Source organism: Cherax quadricarinatus, unplaced genomic scaffold (genome assembly GCF_038502225.1).
Source record: "Cherax quadricarinatus isolate ZL_2023a unplaced genomic scaffold, ASM3850222v1 Contig148, whole genome shotgun sequence".
Taxonomy (NCBI): domain Eukaryota; kingdom Metazoa; phylum Arthropoda; class Malacostraca; order Decapoda; family Parastacidae; genus Cherax; species Cherax quadricarinatus.
In genome coordinates, this window is record NW_027195174.1 from 97,884 (window position 1) to 116,927 (window position 19,044).

At 40.2% G+C, this 19,044-nt stretch overlaps 1 protein-coding gene across 1 annotated transcript in view; it reads right to left on the minus strand.

Moving 5' to 3' along the window:
- Positions 1-19,044, minus strand: part of l(3)80Fj (lethal (3) 80Fj) — a gene marked incomplete at its 3' end in the record, with an annotated part of 271,490 nt that overhangs the window by 90,869 nt on the left and 161,577 nt on the right. Inside the window, 1 exon segment of the mRNA XM_070080109.1 lies at positions 13,295-13,458. Within this exon segment, the coding sequence (XP_069936210.1) occupies positions 13,295-13,458 (164 nt within the window).

Below are 19,044 nucleotides of genomic sequence, written 5' to 3' on the forward strand. Positions count from 1 at the left end.
ACAGGAGATTTAAATACCTTACCACCCTTTATATACAAAAAAGCTTCACAAGTGCTGTCACCAATCATTACAACACTCTTTAACAAATCCATCGAATCCTCTACCTTCCCTACAGTTCTCAAAATAGCGAGGGATCACCCCGATACATAAAGGAGGAGATCAAACAGACTTGAATAACTATAGGCCAATATCCAATTTACACCCTCTCTCTAAAATCTTTGAAAAATTAATTCATAAGCGAATTTATTCCTACCTCATCTCCCACAACATACTCAACCCCCGTCGGTTTGGGTTCAGGCCTAATAAAAATACGAATGATGCTTTCATACACATGCTAGAACAAATATACACTGCACTCGAGAAAAAGAAGTCCCACTGGGGATCTTCATTGACTTACGTAAAGCTTTTGATACAGTTGACCATGATTTGCTGCACATAAAATTGTCTCACTATGGTATAAGAGGGCATTCCCTCCACTTCCTAAAGTCATACCTTAGCAACAGAAGTCAATATGTGTACACAAATGGAGCAAACTCTTCCACACAGCTGATTACAGTTGGTGTCCTATGGGGAAGTACCATTGGCCCTCTTCTCTTTCTCATTTACATAAACGACCTACCAAATGCATCGCAACTACTCAAACCCACACTATTTGCAGATGACACTACATACGTCTTCTCTCACCCAAGCCCAGTCATGCTAGCCAATACTGTAAATACCAAATTACAGAAAATATCTACCTGGATGATGATTAACTTACTCTCAATATTGACAAAACCTACTTTATTCAGTTTGGAAACAGAACTACAGATGTTCCTCTTAACATAATGATAAATGGATCACCTATCACAAAGCTCACAGAGGGAAAATTCCTAGGAATCCACCTTGATAATAGACTCAAATTTCAAACACATGTACAACAAATTTCCAAGAAAATCTCCAAGACCATAGGCATACTATCGAAGATACGGTACTATGTTCCACAGTCAGCCCTACTGGCCCTATATCACTCACTCATTTATCTCTATCTCACCTATGGAATTTGTGCATGGGGCTCAACAACAATAAATCATCTCAGACCATTAATTACCCAACAAAAGGCTGCAGTCAGAATAACAAATTCCCACTCCTGGCAGCATTCTCCACCAATATTCAAAACTCTAAACTTACTCACCCTACAAAACATCCATACATATTATTGTGCCTACTACATACGTAAAACACTAAACTCGGATATAAACCCTCCCCTCAAACTTCTCTTTACCAACCTCAACAGAACACATGACCATAACACAAGGCACAGATCACTCTTTGATGTTCCTCGTGTCCATCTCACACTATGTAAAAACTCAATGCACATAAAAGGCCCAAAAATCTGAAATTCATTACCTGTGAATATAAAAGAAATGCTGTCTGTTTATCAATTCAAGACTTCTTAAAAACCACTTACTCACCCACAACTAAATAAATAATTAATAACTGTATCTCTTATATAAGTGTATAACCTGTGACCCTATCAAATAATGTTTTTCAATTACATTACCTAATATAATACTCCATTCTCTTGAATGTACAGTAACTCATCTAATGATCATATGACCTGTTTCTGCACTACAAATCACTGATTTTATTCAATTTGACTGGATTATATTATAAATTATTATGCTACCAATTTGTACAACTATAAAGCTGCTTATTTGAAACACTCATTTGTACTTCATGTTGTAATTTGTTTACTGTAAATTTTACCCTGAGTATATCATTGCTTAGTTAATCTTAAGCTAATTTTAAGCCTGCCCATAATGCTCTGCATTTTACAAAGGGCTTTTGGCATGTATACTCAATCACTGTATTTCTTTGTACAACTATGTATGTCCAAATAATAAAAATAAATAAATAAATAAATAAATAAATAAATTATACATAATGTAAATTACCTAGGATAACCCAAAAATTATAGGCCAAGTGCTATACAGTGTTTGTAGATTTAAGACATAAATAAACATGACACAAATAATGGCAGTGTCACTTGATCAGCAATCAGGGAGCAGCACATACACCACAAACCAACAGGTTCACTAGCTGCTCCGAGACAGAGACAAGCAGATGGAAAGACACACACACACAGGCAAACAGGAAGACAGATAAGCAGAACTAGACAGACAGGTAAGCAGAGCTAGGCAGACAGACAGATAGATGTACAGATAGACAGATAGTCAGGCAGATAGACTGACAGACATACAGACATATATTTGTGTGCAAGAGTAAAAACATATAAAGGCAAGGTGTCCCCCTCCAGCAGCTCACATTCATCAAATGTCACTTCGTTATCTGACGTTGTCATAACGCCATTATTCAAGAAGTTATTATACTCCAGGCACACAAAGAAGACAGAAAGACAGATAAGCTGAACTAGACAGACAGATAAGCAGAGCTAGGCAGACAGACAGATAGATGTACAGATAGACAGGCAGACGGACAGACAGATAGACAGACATACAAAGACATGTTTGTGTGCAAGAGTAAAAACATATAAAGGCAAGCTTCCCTCCAGCAGGGCACATTCTGACCCTTGTCAAAACACCATGCTACAAGGAGTTTCACACTCCAGCGTGTCTAAAACATTGCTGGGACCTATAAATACTTTGTATATACATGTATTTCTAAATAATAGTCAATGACCAAGGCAGGTGAAAATGTTCACCTGTCAGTGTGATTGTTACTATCTGAGTACTATTTCAGTACATATTATTAGCATCAGAACAAAGACTGGCTATGAAACCACAAGAACTATTATAAGTTGTAATTATCAGAACATAAAAATTATATAAATTAAAATAAATACGAGGAAAAAAAGGTAAATTGGCAACACTTCCGCTGGCCGCAGGACTGGATATTGCCATCAGGTAAGCATCCAGAGCTAACTTCACGGTCTCATATCTCAGTAAGTATTGGTCCTAAATTTTTTTTTTTTTTTTTTTTTTGGGGGGGGGGGGGGGGTTATACCACACAGAAAATTGACCTCTTTAATTTAAAAACAAAACACAATTTTTTTGTTTTACAAAATATTTGGAGCACCACTGTGGAGAAATTTTCTCCAGGAGGGGGTTATCACCCCCTTTCAGCCCTGAGGGGCCCAGCCCTCTCAGAAGGGGGCAAGCATCTTGTTTACTGCTACAGCAAGTAATTGATCTCAGATGCAGTACCAGTATGCGATGTGGTCAAACGACCGAGGCTCCTTGCAGTCCAGTGTTGCAAAGTGTATTTTAATAAAAGACAGTCCATCTCTTACCTTAGCACAGTGGTATTCATTGCGCGGCTCGCGAGCCGCCAATAACAAGATATGCAGGCTAATATTACCATGTCTAATTTTTCTCATTTACTATATTTCACTAGTAGCTCAGTACTACTTAATTTAGTCGAGTTACGCTAACTTGCAGTAGCTGCGGCTCTCTCAATCAATGTGTTTAACCGACGTGGCTCTCTTGCAAAAATTAGTGAATAACACGGCCTTAGCAGGACAATTAAGGAAAATCCTGCTCCCACTTTATTACCATGGTAAAGATAGTGTACATTGTTGTCTATGCTTAAGACAGCAAGAATCAAACATTCTGCTTTGCTTCATGGAGGAAGTTTGGCAAGGAAGCAAAAGATACTAGGTCAGCTTTTCCTTTATGTGCTATTGGTAGTGACGGTGTAGGACACTGTGACGTCTTGAGATTACTTTCGACTCCACTGAGAGTCACACTGACGCCAGAATAACCAACAAAGACATTGATCCATGCGTTAGTGTGAACAAAGTGTCTCACAAAACACAATAAGCACTTACAGAGAAGTGTGATCAGCTTCTTCAGTGATAAGATTGTGAACAATAAAGACAAATCTTGTGGAACATAATGTACCAGTGTGCGTATTCGTAGACTATGGAAGATGTGGATATCCAAGGACACTTCAGCTTCTATCATGTCACCGATACCTGTCGAAGGTGTGAAGAACACCATAGCTCACGCTACAAGAGCAAGGTGGGTTACTTATTTCTTGTAGTACGGGGGACTGCGCAGTTCTTGTGTCGCAAGGAGTTTGTAATCAACCTATAGTCGGCAGTTACGTGCGGACTTTTAAGTCCACACAAGTAAGTTTGTCAGCAATCAGTGAATGAAATATGCTGACATAACACCCCCTAGGGGTAATTTATTATTTACATAATATAATCTTTTTCAGCCCTTTGAAAAATGATCAAGACAGCTACTCAAGACCTCGTCTGCAGGGGTGGCTGTGTGGACGAGAGCTGTCTTTCTAAGCTAAGTTTCATTATATTTAAACTATAAACTTAGCTGTTAAATCATTTCTCAACAGCCACACAGGTGAATGTAGATCTACGTTTGGACAGTTTGAGGGTTAATATTGTCTATTATGTCATAATAGGTGAACTGTGATAAATAAGTAAGCCGCAGAGTTGATATTAGTGTTATTTTGTCATGCCTCCTGAAAGGCTGGAATGGATTAATTGCATTTTAATTAATTTAACCCTTTCACTGTCGCAAGCCCCTTTCTGAAACTGTCATTCTATGTCACAAAATTTTTGGAAAAAAAAAATTATTTTTTCTTATGAAATGATAATCTTTTCCCGATGGTAATGACACCAAAAGTACGAAATTTGGTTGAAAACTCACGAAATTACACTCTGCGACATATACGCATCGGTAATTTCGCCGAATTTGAGCCCTGTTTTTGGCCAATTCCATTGTTCCAGTCAACCAAACTCATAGCTATTTCTTTAGAACTCCAGTTTTTCTATCAGTTGAATACAAGAAACCGCTCATTTACCAATTTGAACTACCCAATAAAGTGGCCAGAAACTGGCAATTTGGCCAATTTTGTGCAAATTAAAAAAGATGTCAATTTCAAAATAGGATCCAGAATAAACAATGTAGACATTCTTGGCACTAAAATAACATATCCTCTGTTCATTAGTCACATCTCCAGGCCCCTCATATTACTATTGCTCTCTATTTTGATTTTTTATTCATACAAAAAATATAAAATTTAGCTATGCAGACTAATGCATTATTGTAAAAATGGTATAAATAATATCAGTGCACTAGTGAAAGAATATTAGACTCCCCAGTTGACGTGTAATGGACGTGTGGTGTGATTTGCTTACTCCTGAACATTGGTAAAAATCAAACATTTCCACTACTTCAAGCTCAATTTCAAGGTAGTTTTCATCGTAAAACTAATCAAAATCATCTCTACTTCCATAATATGTTTCCCATTTTATCATGGGACACCATGAAAACGAGAATACAACAATAAATACTATACGAAAATACACCTCAAAGTCGGCGTTTTAATCCAAAAAAATTTAGATAAAGAAAAATTGGATATCAAATTGGGGAGGAGTAATATGGAAGAAGTTAATGTTTTCAGATATTTGGGAGTTGACGTGTCAGCAGATGGATTTATGAAGGATGAGGTTAATCATAGAATTGATGAAGGAAAAAATGTGAGTGGTGCGTTGAGGTATATGTGAAGACAAAAAAACATTTAGAGTTAGAGCTAAAGAAGGAGTAGCAATAATGTTGAAGGATAAGCTATGGCAGGAAAAGAGGGACTATAAATGTATTAATTCAAGGATTATGTGGAGTAAAATAAAGATTGGATGTGAAAAGTGGGTTATAATAAGCGTGTATGCACCTGGAGAAGAGAGAAGTGTAGAGGAGAGAGAGAGATTTTGGGAAATGTTGAGTGAATGCGTGGGGAGTTTTGAATCAAGTGTGAGAGTAATGGTGGTTGGGGATTTTAATGCTAAAGTGGGTAAAAATGTTATGGAGGGAGTAGTAGGTAAATTTGGGGTGCCAGGGGTAAATGTAAATGGGGAGCCTTTAATTGAGCTATGTGTAGAAAGAAATTTGGTAATAAGTAATACATATTTTATGAAAAAGAGGATAAATAAATATACAAGGTATGATGTAGCACGTAATGAAAGTAGTTTATTAGATTATGTATTGGTGGATAAAAGGTTGATGGGTAGGCTCCAGGATGTACATGTTTATAGAGGGGCAACTGATATATCGGATCATTATTTAGTTGTAGCTACAGTTAGAGTAAGAGGTAGATGGGAAAAGAGGAAGGTGGCAACAACAAGTAAGAGGGAGGTGAAAGTGTATAAACTAAGGGAGGAGGAAGTTCGGGTGAGATATAAGCGACTATTGGCAGAAAGGTGGGCTAGTGCAAAGATGAGTAGTGGGGGGGTTGAAGAGGGTTGGAATAGTTTTAAAAATGCAGTATTAGAATGTGGGGCAGAAGTTTGTGGTTATAGGAGGGTGGGGGCAGGAGGAAAGAGGAGTGATTGGTGGAATGATGAAGTAAAGGGTGTGATAAAAGAGAAAAAGGTAGCTTATGAGAGGTTTTTACAAAGCAGAAGTGTTATAAGAAGAGCAGAGTATATGGAGAGTAAAAGAAAGGTAAAGAGAGTGGTGAGAGAGTGCAAAAGGAGAGCAGATGATAGAGTGGGAGAGGCACTGTCAAGAAATTTTAATGAAAATAAGAAAAAATTTTGGAGTGAGTTAAACAAGTTAAGAAAGCCTAGGGAAAATATGGATTTGTCAGTTAAAAACAGAGTAGGGGAGTTAGTAGATGGGGAGATGGAGGTATTGGGAAGATGGCGAGAATATTTTGAGGAACTTTTAAATGTTAAGGAAGAAACAGAGGCAGTAATTTCATGCACTGGTCAGGGAGGTATACCATCTTTTAGGAGTGAAGAAGAGCAGAATGTAAGTGTGGGGGAGGTACGTGAGGCATTACGTAAAATGAAAGGGGGTAAAGCAGCTGGAACTGATGGGATCATGACAGAAATGTTAAAAGCAGGGGGGGATATAGTGTTGGAGTGGTTGGTACTTTTGTTTAATAAATGTATGAAAGAGGGGAAGGTACCTAGGGATTGGCAGAGAGCATGTATAGTCCCTTTATATAAAGGGAAAGGGGACAAAAGAGACTGTAAAAATTATAGAGGAATAAGCTTACTGAGTATACCAGGAAAAGTGTACGGTAGGGTTATAATTGAAAGAATTAGAGGTAAGACAGAATGTAGGATTGCGGATGAGCAAGGAGGTTTTAGAGTGGGTAGGGGATGTGTAGATCAGGTGTTTACATTGAAGCATATATGTGAACAGTATTTAGATAAAGATAGGGAAGTTTTTATTGCATTTATGGATTTAGAAAAGGCATATGATAGAGTGGATAGAGGAGCAATGTGGCAGATGTTGCAAGTATATGGAATAGGTGGTAAGTTATTAGGTGCTGTAAAGAGTTTTTATGAGGATAGTGAGGCTCAGGTTAGGGTGTGTAGAAGAGAGGGAGACTACTTCCCGGTAAAAGTAGGTCTTAGACAGGGATGTGTAATGTCACCATGGTTGTTTAATATATTTATAGATGGGGTTGTAAAGGAAGTAAATGCTAGGGTGTTTGGGAGAGGGGTGGGATTAAATTATGGGGAATCAAATTCAAAATGGGAATTGACACAGTTACTTTTTGCTGATGATACTGTGCTTATGGGAGATTCTAAAGAAAAATTGCAAAGGTTAGTGGATGAGTTTGGGAATGTGTGTAAAGGTAGAAAGTTGAAAGTGAACATAGAAAAGAGTAAGGTGATGAGGGTGTCAAATGATTTAGATAAAGAAAAATTGGATATCAAATTGGGGAGGAGGAGTATGGAAGAAGTGAATGTTTTCAGATACTTGGGAGTTGACGTGTCGGCGGATGGATTTATGAAGGATGAGGTTAATCATAGAATTGATGAGGGAAAAAAGGTGAGTGGTGCGTTGAGGTATATGTGGAGTCAAAAAACGTTATCTATGGAGGCAAAGAAGGGAATGTATGAAAGTATAGTAGTACCAACACTCTTATATGGGTGTGAAGCTTGGGTGGTAAATGCAGCAGCGAGGAGACGGTTGGAGGCAGCGGAGATGTCCTGTTTAAGGGCAATGTGTGGTGTAAATATTATGCAGAAAATTCGGAGTGTGGAAATTAGGAGAAGGTGTGGAGTTAATAAAAGTATTAGTCAGAGGGCAGAAGAGGGGTTGTTGAGGTGGTTTGGTCATTTAGAGAGAATGGATCACAGTAGAATGACATGGAAAGCATATAAATCTATAGGGGAAGGAAGGCGGGGTAGGGGTCGTCCTCGAAAGGGTTGGAGAGAGGGGGTAAAGGAGGTTTTGTGGGTAAGGGGCTTGGACTTCCAGCAAGCGTGTGTGAGCGTGTTAGATAGGAGTGAATGGAGACGAATGGTACTTGGGACCTGACGATCTGTTGGAGTGTGAGCAGGGTAATATTTAGTGAAGGGATTCAGGGAAACCGGTTATTTTCATATAGTCGGACTTGAGTCCTGGAAATGGGAAGTACAATGCCTGCACTTTAAAGGAGGGGTTTGGGATATTGGCAGTTTGGAGGGATATGTTGTGTATCTTTATATGTTTATGCTTCTAGACTGTTGTATTCTGAGCACCTCTGCAAAAACAGTGATAATGTGCGAGTGTGGTGAAAGTGTTGAATGATGATGAAAGTATTTTCTTTTTGGGGATTTTCTTTCTTTTTTGGGTCACCCTGCCTCGGTGGGAGACGGCCGACTTGTTGAAAAAAAAAAAAAAAAAAAAAAAAAAAACATTATCTATGGAGGCAAAGAAGGGAATGTATGAAAGTATAGTAGTACCAACACTCTTATATGGTTGTGAAGCTTGGGTTGTAAATGCCGCAGCGAGAAGGTGGTTGGAGGCAGTGGAGATGTCCTGTCTAAAGGCAATGTGTTGTGTGAATATTATGCAGAAAATTAGGAGTGTGGAAATTAAGAGAAGGTGTTTAGTTAATAAAATTTAGTAATAGTCAGAGGGCTGAAGAGGAGTTGTTGAGGTGGTTTGGTCATTTTGAGAGAATGGATCAAAGTAGAATGACTTGGAGAGCATATAAATCTGTAGGGGAAGGAAGGCAGTGTAGGGGTCATCCCTGAAAAGGTTGGAGGGAGTGGGTAAAGGAGGTTTTGTGGGAGAGGGGCTTGGACTTCCAGCAAGCATGCATGAGCGTGTTAGACAGGAGTGAATGGAGACGAATGGTATTAGGGACCTGACGGGCTGTTGGAGTGTGAGCAGGGTAATATTTAGTGAAGGGATTCAGGGAAACTGGTTATTTTTATATAGTCGGACTTGAGTCCTGGAAATGTGAAGTACAATGCCTGCACTTTAAAGGAGGGGTTTGGGATACTGGCAGTTTGGAGGGACATGTTGTGCATCCTTATACGTAAATGCTTCTAAACTGTTGTATTCTGAACACCTCTGCAAAAACAGTGATTATGTGCGAGTGAGGTGAAAGTGTTGAATGATGATGAAAGTATTTTCTTTTTGGGGATTTTCTTTCTTTTTTGGGTCACCCTGTCGCGGTGGGAGACTGCCGACTTGTTAAAAAAAAAAAAAATTCTGAAACAATAAGTAGCACTCAGTATATATACAACACTAAGAGTATGTACAACACTAAGAGTATATGCAACACATAGTATGCACAACACTAAGTGTATGTATTACACTGCATGTGCAAACATTCAGTGCATGTACCAATATTCATTGCATGCACAAATGACACTCAGTGTATGTACAAACTCCTAGGTCTGCAGTGTTTTAAATGAGCATTAAAAAGTCAATGTATTTCCAGCAGGGTCTTCCATCAACAACCATTGTTAACATTTACTAGTTTTTTTTTTATTTTTGTGATGCCCATTTTATGTTTTTTGTTTGCATATAACTCCTACAAAAGCAAGAGTAGAATTATGTTCAATGTGCTTACTGGACCTAGGTAGTAGGTTGGTAGACAGCAACCGCCCAGGGAGGTACTACCGTCCTGCCAAGTGAGTGTAAAACGAAAGCCTGAAATTGTTTTACATGATGGTAGGATTGCTGGTGTCTTTTTTTCTGTCTCATAAACATGCAAGATTTCAGGTATGTCTTGCTACTTCTACTTACACTTAGGTCACACTACACATACATGTACAAGCACATATATACACACCCCTCTGGGTTTTCTTCTATTTTCTTTCTAGTTCTTATTCTTGTTTATTTCCTCTTATCTCCATGGGGAAGTGGAACAGAATTCTTCCTCCGTAATCCATGCATGTTGTAACAGGGGACTAAAATGCAGGGAGCAAGGGGCTAGTAACCTCTTCTCCTGTATATACAGTGGACCCTCGCATGCAGTTGGCATCACATAACGTTAAATTCGCATACCGATACATTTTATCGCTAAAATTTTGCCTTGCATACCGCTAAAAAACTCGCTCAACGCTATTCGTCCGAGAAGCATCTAATGTGCGGCCTGAGCCAGTCTCACATGTTCCGCCAGTGGCATTGTTTACAAGCCAGCCACCGCGGTAACATCCAAGCATACAATCGGAATAGTATTTCGTATTATTACAGCGTTTTTGGTGATTTCATTTTCAAAATAAGTGACCATGGGCCCCAAGAAAGCTTCTAGTGCCAACCCTGCAGGAATAAGGGTGAGAATTACTATAGAGATGAAGAAAGAGATCACTGCTAAGTATGAAAGTGGAGTACGTGTCTCCAAGCTGGCCAGGTTGTAAACCCCAATCAACCATCGCTACTATTGTGTCCAAGAAAACGGCAATCAAGAAAGCTGTTCTTGCCAAAGGTGCAACTGTGTTTTTGAAACAGATTGCAAGTGATAGAAGATGTTGAGAGACTCTTATTGGTGTGGATGAACGAAAAACAGATAGCAGGAGATAGCATCTCTCAAGCGATCATAAGTGAAAAGGCTAGGAAGTTGCATCCGGATTTAATTAGAAAAATGCCTGCAACTAGTGATGATGTGAGTGAATTTAAGGCCAGCAAAGGTTGGTTTGAGAGATTTAAGAAGCGTAGTGGCATACATAGTGTGATAAGGCATGGTGAGGCTGCCAGTTCGGACCACAAAGCAGCTGAAAAATATGTGCAGGAATTCAAGGAGTACATAGACAGTGAAAGACAAACCTGAACAAGTGTTTAATTGTGACGAAAAAGGCCTGTTTTGGAAGAAAATGCCAAGCAGGACCTGCATTACTCAGGAGGAAAAGGCACTCCCAGGACATAAGCCTATGAAAGACAGGCTTACTCTGTTAATGTGTGCCAATGCTAGTGGTGACTGCAAAGTGAAGCCTTTATTAGTGTATCACTCTGAAACTCCCAGAGCATTCAGGCAAAAAGAATATCCTCAAGGCTAATTTGTGTGTGCTGTGGAGGGCAAACAATAAGGCATGGGTCACTAGGGACTTTTCCTATGACTGGTTACACCAAGCATTTTCCCCCAATGTGAAAAATTACCTAACTGTAAAGAAATTAGACCTTAAGTGCCTCCTGGTGGTAGACAATGCCCCTGGTCATCCTACAGACTTCGCAGAGCGACTTTGTGGGGACATGAGCTTCATTAAGGTCAAGTTTTTGCCTCCTAATACCACTCCTCTCCTGCAGCCCATGGACCAGCAGGTTATTGCAAACTTCAAAAAACTGTACACAAAAGCTCTGTTTGAAAGGTGCTTTGTAGTGACCTCAGAAACTCAATTGACTCTAAGAGAGTTTTGGAGAAAGCACTTTAATATCCTCAATTGTGTAAACCTTATAGGTAAGGCTTGGGAGCTAGTGACTAAGAGGACCTTGAACTCTGCTTGGAAAAAACTGGCCAGAATGTGTAGACCAAAGGGATTCTGAAGGATTTGAGGCTAACCCTGAGAGGCGTATGCCAGTTGAGGAATCAATTGTGGCATTGGGGAAGTCCTTGGGGCTGGAGGTTAGTGGGGAGGATGTGGAAGAGTTGGTGGAGGAGGACAATGAAGAACTAACCACTGATGAGCTGCAAGATCATCTTCAACAGCATGAGGCCACACCTGAGGAAACTGCTACAGAGGAGGGGAGAGAGAAATTGAAGAAGTTGCTTACTTCAAAGATTAAGGAAATCTGTGCAATGTGGCTTAAAGTGCAAACCTTTATGGATGAAAATCACCCTCAGACAGCTGTTGCAAGCCGTGTTGGCAATAAAGGAATGAGAGGTACAGACCTCTATGGACAGATACGATGTGCGACAGAAGTCCAGTGACTCTCAAGGTGGTCCTAATGGCATTAAAAGAAGAAGGGAAGTAACCCTGGAAAAGGACTTGCTACCTCAAGTCCTAATGGAAGGGGATTCCCCTTCTAAACACTAAGACCATCAACACTCTCCCCTCCTCCCATCCCATCAATCATCACCAGATCTTCAATAAAGGTAAGTGTCATGTAACTGTGCATGTCTTCTTCAGTTTGTGTGTATTAAAATTAATATTTCATGTGGTAAAAATTTTTTTTTTTTATATTTTTCGGTGCCAGGAACGTATTAATTTGATTTCCATTATTTCTTATGAGGAAAATTAATTCACATAACGATAATTTCGCATAACATTGAGCTCTCAGGAACGGATTAATAGCGTTATGCGAGGGTCCACTGTATTACTAATACGGCGGGTTGGCCGTATCCCACCGGCCAACCCGCCTCGGTGGGATACGGCCGGTGTGTTGAAAGAAGAAGAAACATGCAAGATTTCAGGTACATCTTGCTACTTCTACTTACACTTAGGGCACACTACACATACATGTACAAGCATATATATACATACCCCTCTGAGTTTTCTTCTATTTTCTTTCTAGTTCTTTTTCTTGTTTATTTCCTCTTATCTCCATGGGGAAGTGGAACAGAATTCTTCCTCCGTAAGCCATGCGTGTTGTAAGAGGCGACTAAAATGCCTGAAGCAAGGGGCTAGTAACCCTTTCTCTCATATAAATTACTAAATTTAAAAAGAGAAACTTTTGTTTTTCTTTTTGGGCCACCCTGCCTTGGTGGGATACGGCCGGTGTGTTGAAAGAAGAAGTGCTTACTGGATTTCCCACACCCAAATCTCTCCTCTCTATGAACATTCATTTTTATAGATGTCCAAATTAATAATGTTACAGCCATAATTAGGGACATTAGGCACAAAAATTAATCGAAAAAATAAAATAATACAGTGTGTCCAATCAACCAGGCTGGAAGAGATATGGGGTCCAGCAGTAATAACCTGGTTGACCAGGAAAGCAGCAGACAAGCCTGGCATAGTGGATAGGGTGCAAGAGTAGGAAAACACTCAAAAGCCTTCAAAAGTGTATTTCAGGTAACAATGTCTGTGAATTTAAAGTACTGATTGTAGAGGATTACATGACTGACAACTATGCACACTGAAAGTGAAGTGACGTACCTCAGTTGAACGATCCTGGAATGCTCTTTGTACCACAGGCATGATAAGAGCCAAGGATGGAGCATCTATAAAGTGAACAAATTTGGTCTCCAGTAGTGTTTGTAAGCAAGTTGATGTGTTTTTGGTGGGATCTTGAAGAGCTGCTAACAATACTGGCACAATGGCTGAAATGAGGAAAATATCAAGAAATTGTTTTTTTTTTTAAACAAGTTGGCTGTCTCCCACTGAGACAGGGTGACCCAAAAAAAGAAAGAAAATCCCCAAAAAGAAAATACTTTCAACATTATTCAACACTTTCACCTCATTCACACATAATCACTGTTTTTGCAGAGGTGCCCAGAATATAACAGCTTAGAAGTATATACATATAAAAAATACACAATATATCCCTCCAAACTGCCAATATTCCAAACCCCTCCTTAAGAGTGCAGGCATTGTACTTCCCATTTCCGGGACTCAAGTCCGGTTATATAAAACAACCAGTTTCCCTGAATCCCTTCACTAAATATTACCCTGCTCAAACTCCAACAGATCGTCAGGTCCCAAATACCATTTGTCTCTATTCACTCCTATCTAACATGCTCACGCACGCTTGCTGGAAGTCCAAACCCCTCGCCCACAACACCTCCTTTACCCCCTCCCTCCAACCTTTTCGAGGATGACCCCTACTCCAAATTCCTTCCCCTACAAATTTATAAGCTCTCCGTGTCATTCTACTTTGATCCATTCTCTCTAAATGACCAAACCACCTCAACAACCCCTCTTCAGCTCTCTGACTAATACTTTTATTAACTCCACACCTCCTAATTTCCACACACTGAATTTTCTGCATAATATTTACACCACACATTGCCCTTAGACAGGACATCTCCACTGCCTCCAACCGTCTCCTCACTGCAGCATTTACAACCCAAGCTTCACACCCATATAAGAGTGTTGGTACTACTATACTTTCATACATTCCCTTCTTTGCCTCCATAGATAACATTTTTTGCCTCCACATATACCTCAATGCACCACTCACCTTTTTTACTTCATCAATTCTATGATTAACCTCATCCTTCATAAATCCATCTGCTGACACGTCAACTCCCAAATAGTATCTGAAAACATTCACTTCTTCCATACTCCTCCTCCCCAATTTGATACTCTCATCACATTACTCTTTTCTATGTTCACTTTCAACTTTCTACCTTTACACACACTCCCAAATTCGTCCACTAACCTTTGCAATTTTTCTTTAGAATCTCCCATTAGCACAGTATCATAAGCAAAACGTAACCGTGTCAATTCCCATTTTGTATTTAATTCCCCATAATTTAATCCCACCCCTCTCCCAAACACCCTAGCATTTACTTCTTTCACAACCCCATCTATAAATATATTAAACAATAATGGTGACATTACACATCCCTGTCTAAGACCTACTTTTACCAGGAAGTAGTCTCCCTCTCTTCTACACACCCTAACCTGAGCCTATCCTCATAAAAACTCTTTACAGCATTTAGTAACGTACCACCTATTCCATATACTTGCAACATCTGCCACATTCCTTCCCTACCCACTCTATCATATGCCTTTTCTAAATCCATAAATGCAATAAAAACTTCCCCTACCTTTATCTAAATGCTGCTCACATATATGCTTCAATGTAAACACTTGATCTACACATCCCCTACCCACTCTAAAGCTTCCTTGCTCATCCACAATTCTACATTCTGTCTTAACTCAAATTCTTTCAATAATAACCCTACTGTACACTTTTCCTGGTATACTCAGTAAACTTAATCCTCTATAATTTTTACAATCTCTTTCATCCCCCTTCCCTTTATATAAAGGGACTATACATGCTTTCTGCTAATCTCTAGGTACCTTCCCCTTTCATAAATTTATTAAACAAAAATACCAACCACTCCAACACTATGTCCTCCCCTACTTTTAACATTTCTGTCATGATCCCGTCAGTTCCAGCTGCTTTAACCCCTTTCATTCTACGTAATGCCTCACGCACCTCCCCCACACTCACATCCTGCTCTTCTTCAATCCTAGAAGATGGTATATCTCCCTGGCCAGTGCATGAAATTACCGCCTCCCTTTCTCCGTCAACATTTAAAAGTTCCTCAAAATATTCTCGCCATCTACCCAAAACCTCCATCTCCCCATCTACTAACTCCACTACTCCATTTTTAACTGACAAATCCATTTGTTTCCTAGGCTTTCTTAACTTGTTTAACTCACTCCAAAATTTTTTCTTATTTTCATTAAAATTTCTTAACAGTACTTCTCCCACTCTATCATCTGCTCTCCATTTGCACTCTCTCACCACTCTCTTCACCTTTCTTTTACTCTCCATATACTCTACTCTTCTTATAACACTTCTGTTTTGTAAATACCTCTCATAAGCCACCTTTTTCTCTTTTATCACACCCTTTACTTCATCATTCCACCAATCACTCCTCTTTCCTCCTGCACGCACCCTCCTATAACTACAAACTTCTGCCCCACATTCTAATACTGCATTTTTACAACTATTCCAACCCTCTTCAATCCCCCCGCTCACTACTCATACCTGCACCAGCCCACCTTTCTGCCAATAGTTGCTTATATTTCACCCGAACTTCCTCCTCCCTTAGTTTATACACTTTCACCTCCCTCTTACTTGTTGATGTCATTTTCCTCTTATCCCATCTACCTCTTATTCTAACTGTAGCTACAACTAAATAATGATCCGATATATCAGTTGCCCCTCTATAAACGTGTACATCCTGGAGCCTACCCATCAACCTTTTATCCACCAATACATAATCTAAAACTACTTTCATTACGTGCTACATCATACCTTTTATATTTATTTATCTTCTTTTTCATAAAATATGTATTACTTATTACCAAACCTCTTTCTACACATAGCTCAAAGGCTCCCCATTTTCATTTACCCTTGGCACCCCAAATTTACCTACTACTCCCTCCACAACATTTTTACCCACTTTAGCATTAAAATCCCCAACCACAAGTACTGTCACACTTGGTTCAAAACTCCCCACGCATTCACTCAACATTTCCCCAAATCTCTCTCTCTCCTCTATACTTCTCTCTTCCTCAGGTGCATATACGCTTACTATAACCCACTTCTCACATCCAACCTTCAATTTACCCACATAATCCTAGAATTAATACATTTATAGTCCCTTTTTTCCTGCCATAGCTTATCCTTCAACATTATTGCAACTGAAAATAAATGGAATAAAATACCGACACAATGGAAACACATGTGCAGTTTAATGTGATCCTTTATTGACAACGTTTCGCCCACACGGTGGGCTTTTTCAAGTCACAAACAGATCTACCTGGGGTGGAAGGTACGGGAGTATTTATAGTCAGGTTCAGAATGTTGAGGTCAGGTGGAGAATGCTGCATCTGATGATCTACCGGGTGGGGTTATAGTCTAAAATCTTGGGTAGCTTGGAAGGGGTATTGGATAAGTTGTGAGCAGACCTTCTGCAGTGTTCTATGTTCTTATGTGGGATAGCGATGAAGAAGTTTCTTGGCAAGTGGTTCAGCTATGTTATAGAAGCAATTGTTCTGGTTGAAATTGTTGGTTATAGAGATAAGCAATGATTCCAGGATTCTTCGGTATTGAGTGTTGTCTTCTGTGGCGATAAGTCTTGAGTTTCTGTAGTTAATTAAATGGTTGTGTGAATTGCAATGTTGTACACAGGCATTCCTTGTATCGTCAGTCCTGCTTGCGTATTGGTGTTCTGAAATATGTGTTTGGAGGTCTCTTGATGTTTTGCCCACGTATAATTTGTTGCAGTCATTACAAGGGATTATGTATACCCCTGCAGAGGATGGAAGCTTGTCCTGTCTACTACTGGTGATGTCCTTGATGGTCGTAGTTGTGGAGGTAGATGCTTGGAATGAGGTATTGGAAAAGATGTTGGAAACATGTTTGGGAATGGAGTTGGTGGGGAGGACTATATCTCTTCTCGGCAGTGTCTTCTCTGGGTGTGTTGAAGATGTTTAATGCTCGTCGTCTGCAGTCTCTGATGAAGTGACGAGGATAGTGGAGTTTAGAAAATACTTGTTCAATTATAGTGCATTCTTCCTCAAGGAACTCATTGCTGCAGATTCTGAGTGCACGCAGGAAGAAGCCTGTAATTACACCACGTTTAGTTTTGGTGTCATGGTGAGACTAGAAGTGGAGAAGATCGTTTTGGTTGGTTGGTTTTCGATAGACTTTAAAACGAAGTTCATGGTCAGCTTTGCAGAGAACATCATCAAGGAAAGTAAGAGTGTTGTCGACTTCTTCAAGTGTGAACTGGATTGAAGGCTCGACCTGGTTGAGCTTGTCTTGGAGAGCTTGAACGTTGAAGCGCCTGGGAGTTATGAGGAGAATGTCGTCAATATAACGGAGCCAGGTGACAGTCGAAGGAATAATGGTGGAGAAACGCTCGGCTTCCAGATGTTCTATGTATAAGTTCACCAGGACGGCACTGAGTGGCGAGCCCATGGGTAGACCAAAAGTCTTTTGAAAGAGGTGATTTTCAAAAGAGAAACACGTAAAGCCGACACATAGTTCCACGAGGTCGATGAAATCGCTGGCTGGAATAGGAAGATCAAGTGAACCATCAATTTTTCTGCGCAGGAGATCGATGGCTTGTGTAGTAGGTACTTTGGTGAATAGGGAAGTTACGTCAAGGCTGGAAAGTTTCTTGTTCCTGATGTTGATGTTGCGAATGCAATTGAGAAGATCACCCGAGTGTTTCAGATGTGCTGGACTGATAGTGCCCAAGAGTTTGGAGAGGTGTTTTGCGAGAATTCCTGAGAGTTGGTGGTATCCCACTGAGGCCCATATCTCTCAGGAATTCTCGCAAAACACCTCTCCAAACTCTTGGGCACTATCAGTCCAGCACATCTCAAACACTCGGGTGTTTGAGATGTGCTGGATGTTCTTCTCTGCAAAGCTGACCATGAACTTTGTTTTAAAGTCTATCGAAAACCAACCAACCAAAACGATCTTCTCCACTTCTACTCTCACCACGACACCAAAACTAAATGTGGTGTAATTATAGGCTTCTTCCTGCACGCACTCAGAATCTGCAGCAATTTTTTCTTTTTATTCGCCGGTACTCTCCTGGCCCGGGTCTTTTCCAAGTAATGGTGACCCGGCCTTGGCTCCCTATCTGGGGAGTATCTAGAGACTTAAGTCTCCCATGGGAGGAGGTACAAGTACCCCCTTATCTTTGGGACCAAGTGTCCCCAGGCCTAGCCACAGTCCCCGCCCTCACGGGGCTCGTAGGGAGAAGCTAGGCCTCTGGTCTGCCATCTGCCCCGCCCTAAAAGGGCTCATGGGGATGGCAGTCTTATGAGCTGCAGATGGTAGCAAGCTCAGGCTACGTCTGCAGCAATGAGTTCCTTGAGGAAGAATGCACTATAATTGAACAAGTATTTTCTAAACTCCACTATCCTCGTCACTTCATCAGAGACTGCAGACGGCGGGCATTAAACATCTTCAACACACCCAGAGAAGACACTGCCGAGAAGAGATACATAGTCCTCCCCACCAACTCCATTGCTAAACATGTTTCCAACATCTTTTCCAATACCTCATTCCAAGTATCTACCTCAACAACCACGACCATCAAGGACATCACCAGTAGACAGGACAAGCTCCCATCCTCTGCAGGGGTATACATAATCCCTTGTAATGACTGCAACAAATTATACGTGGGTGAAACAACAAGAGACCT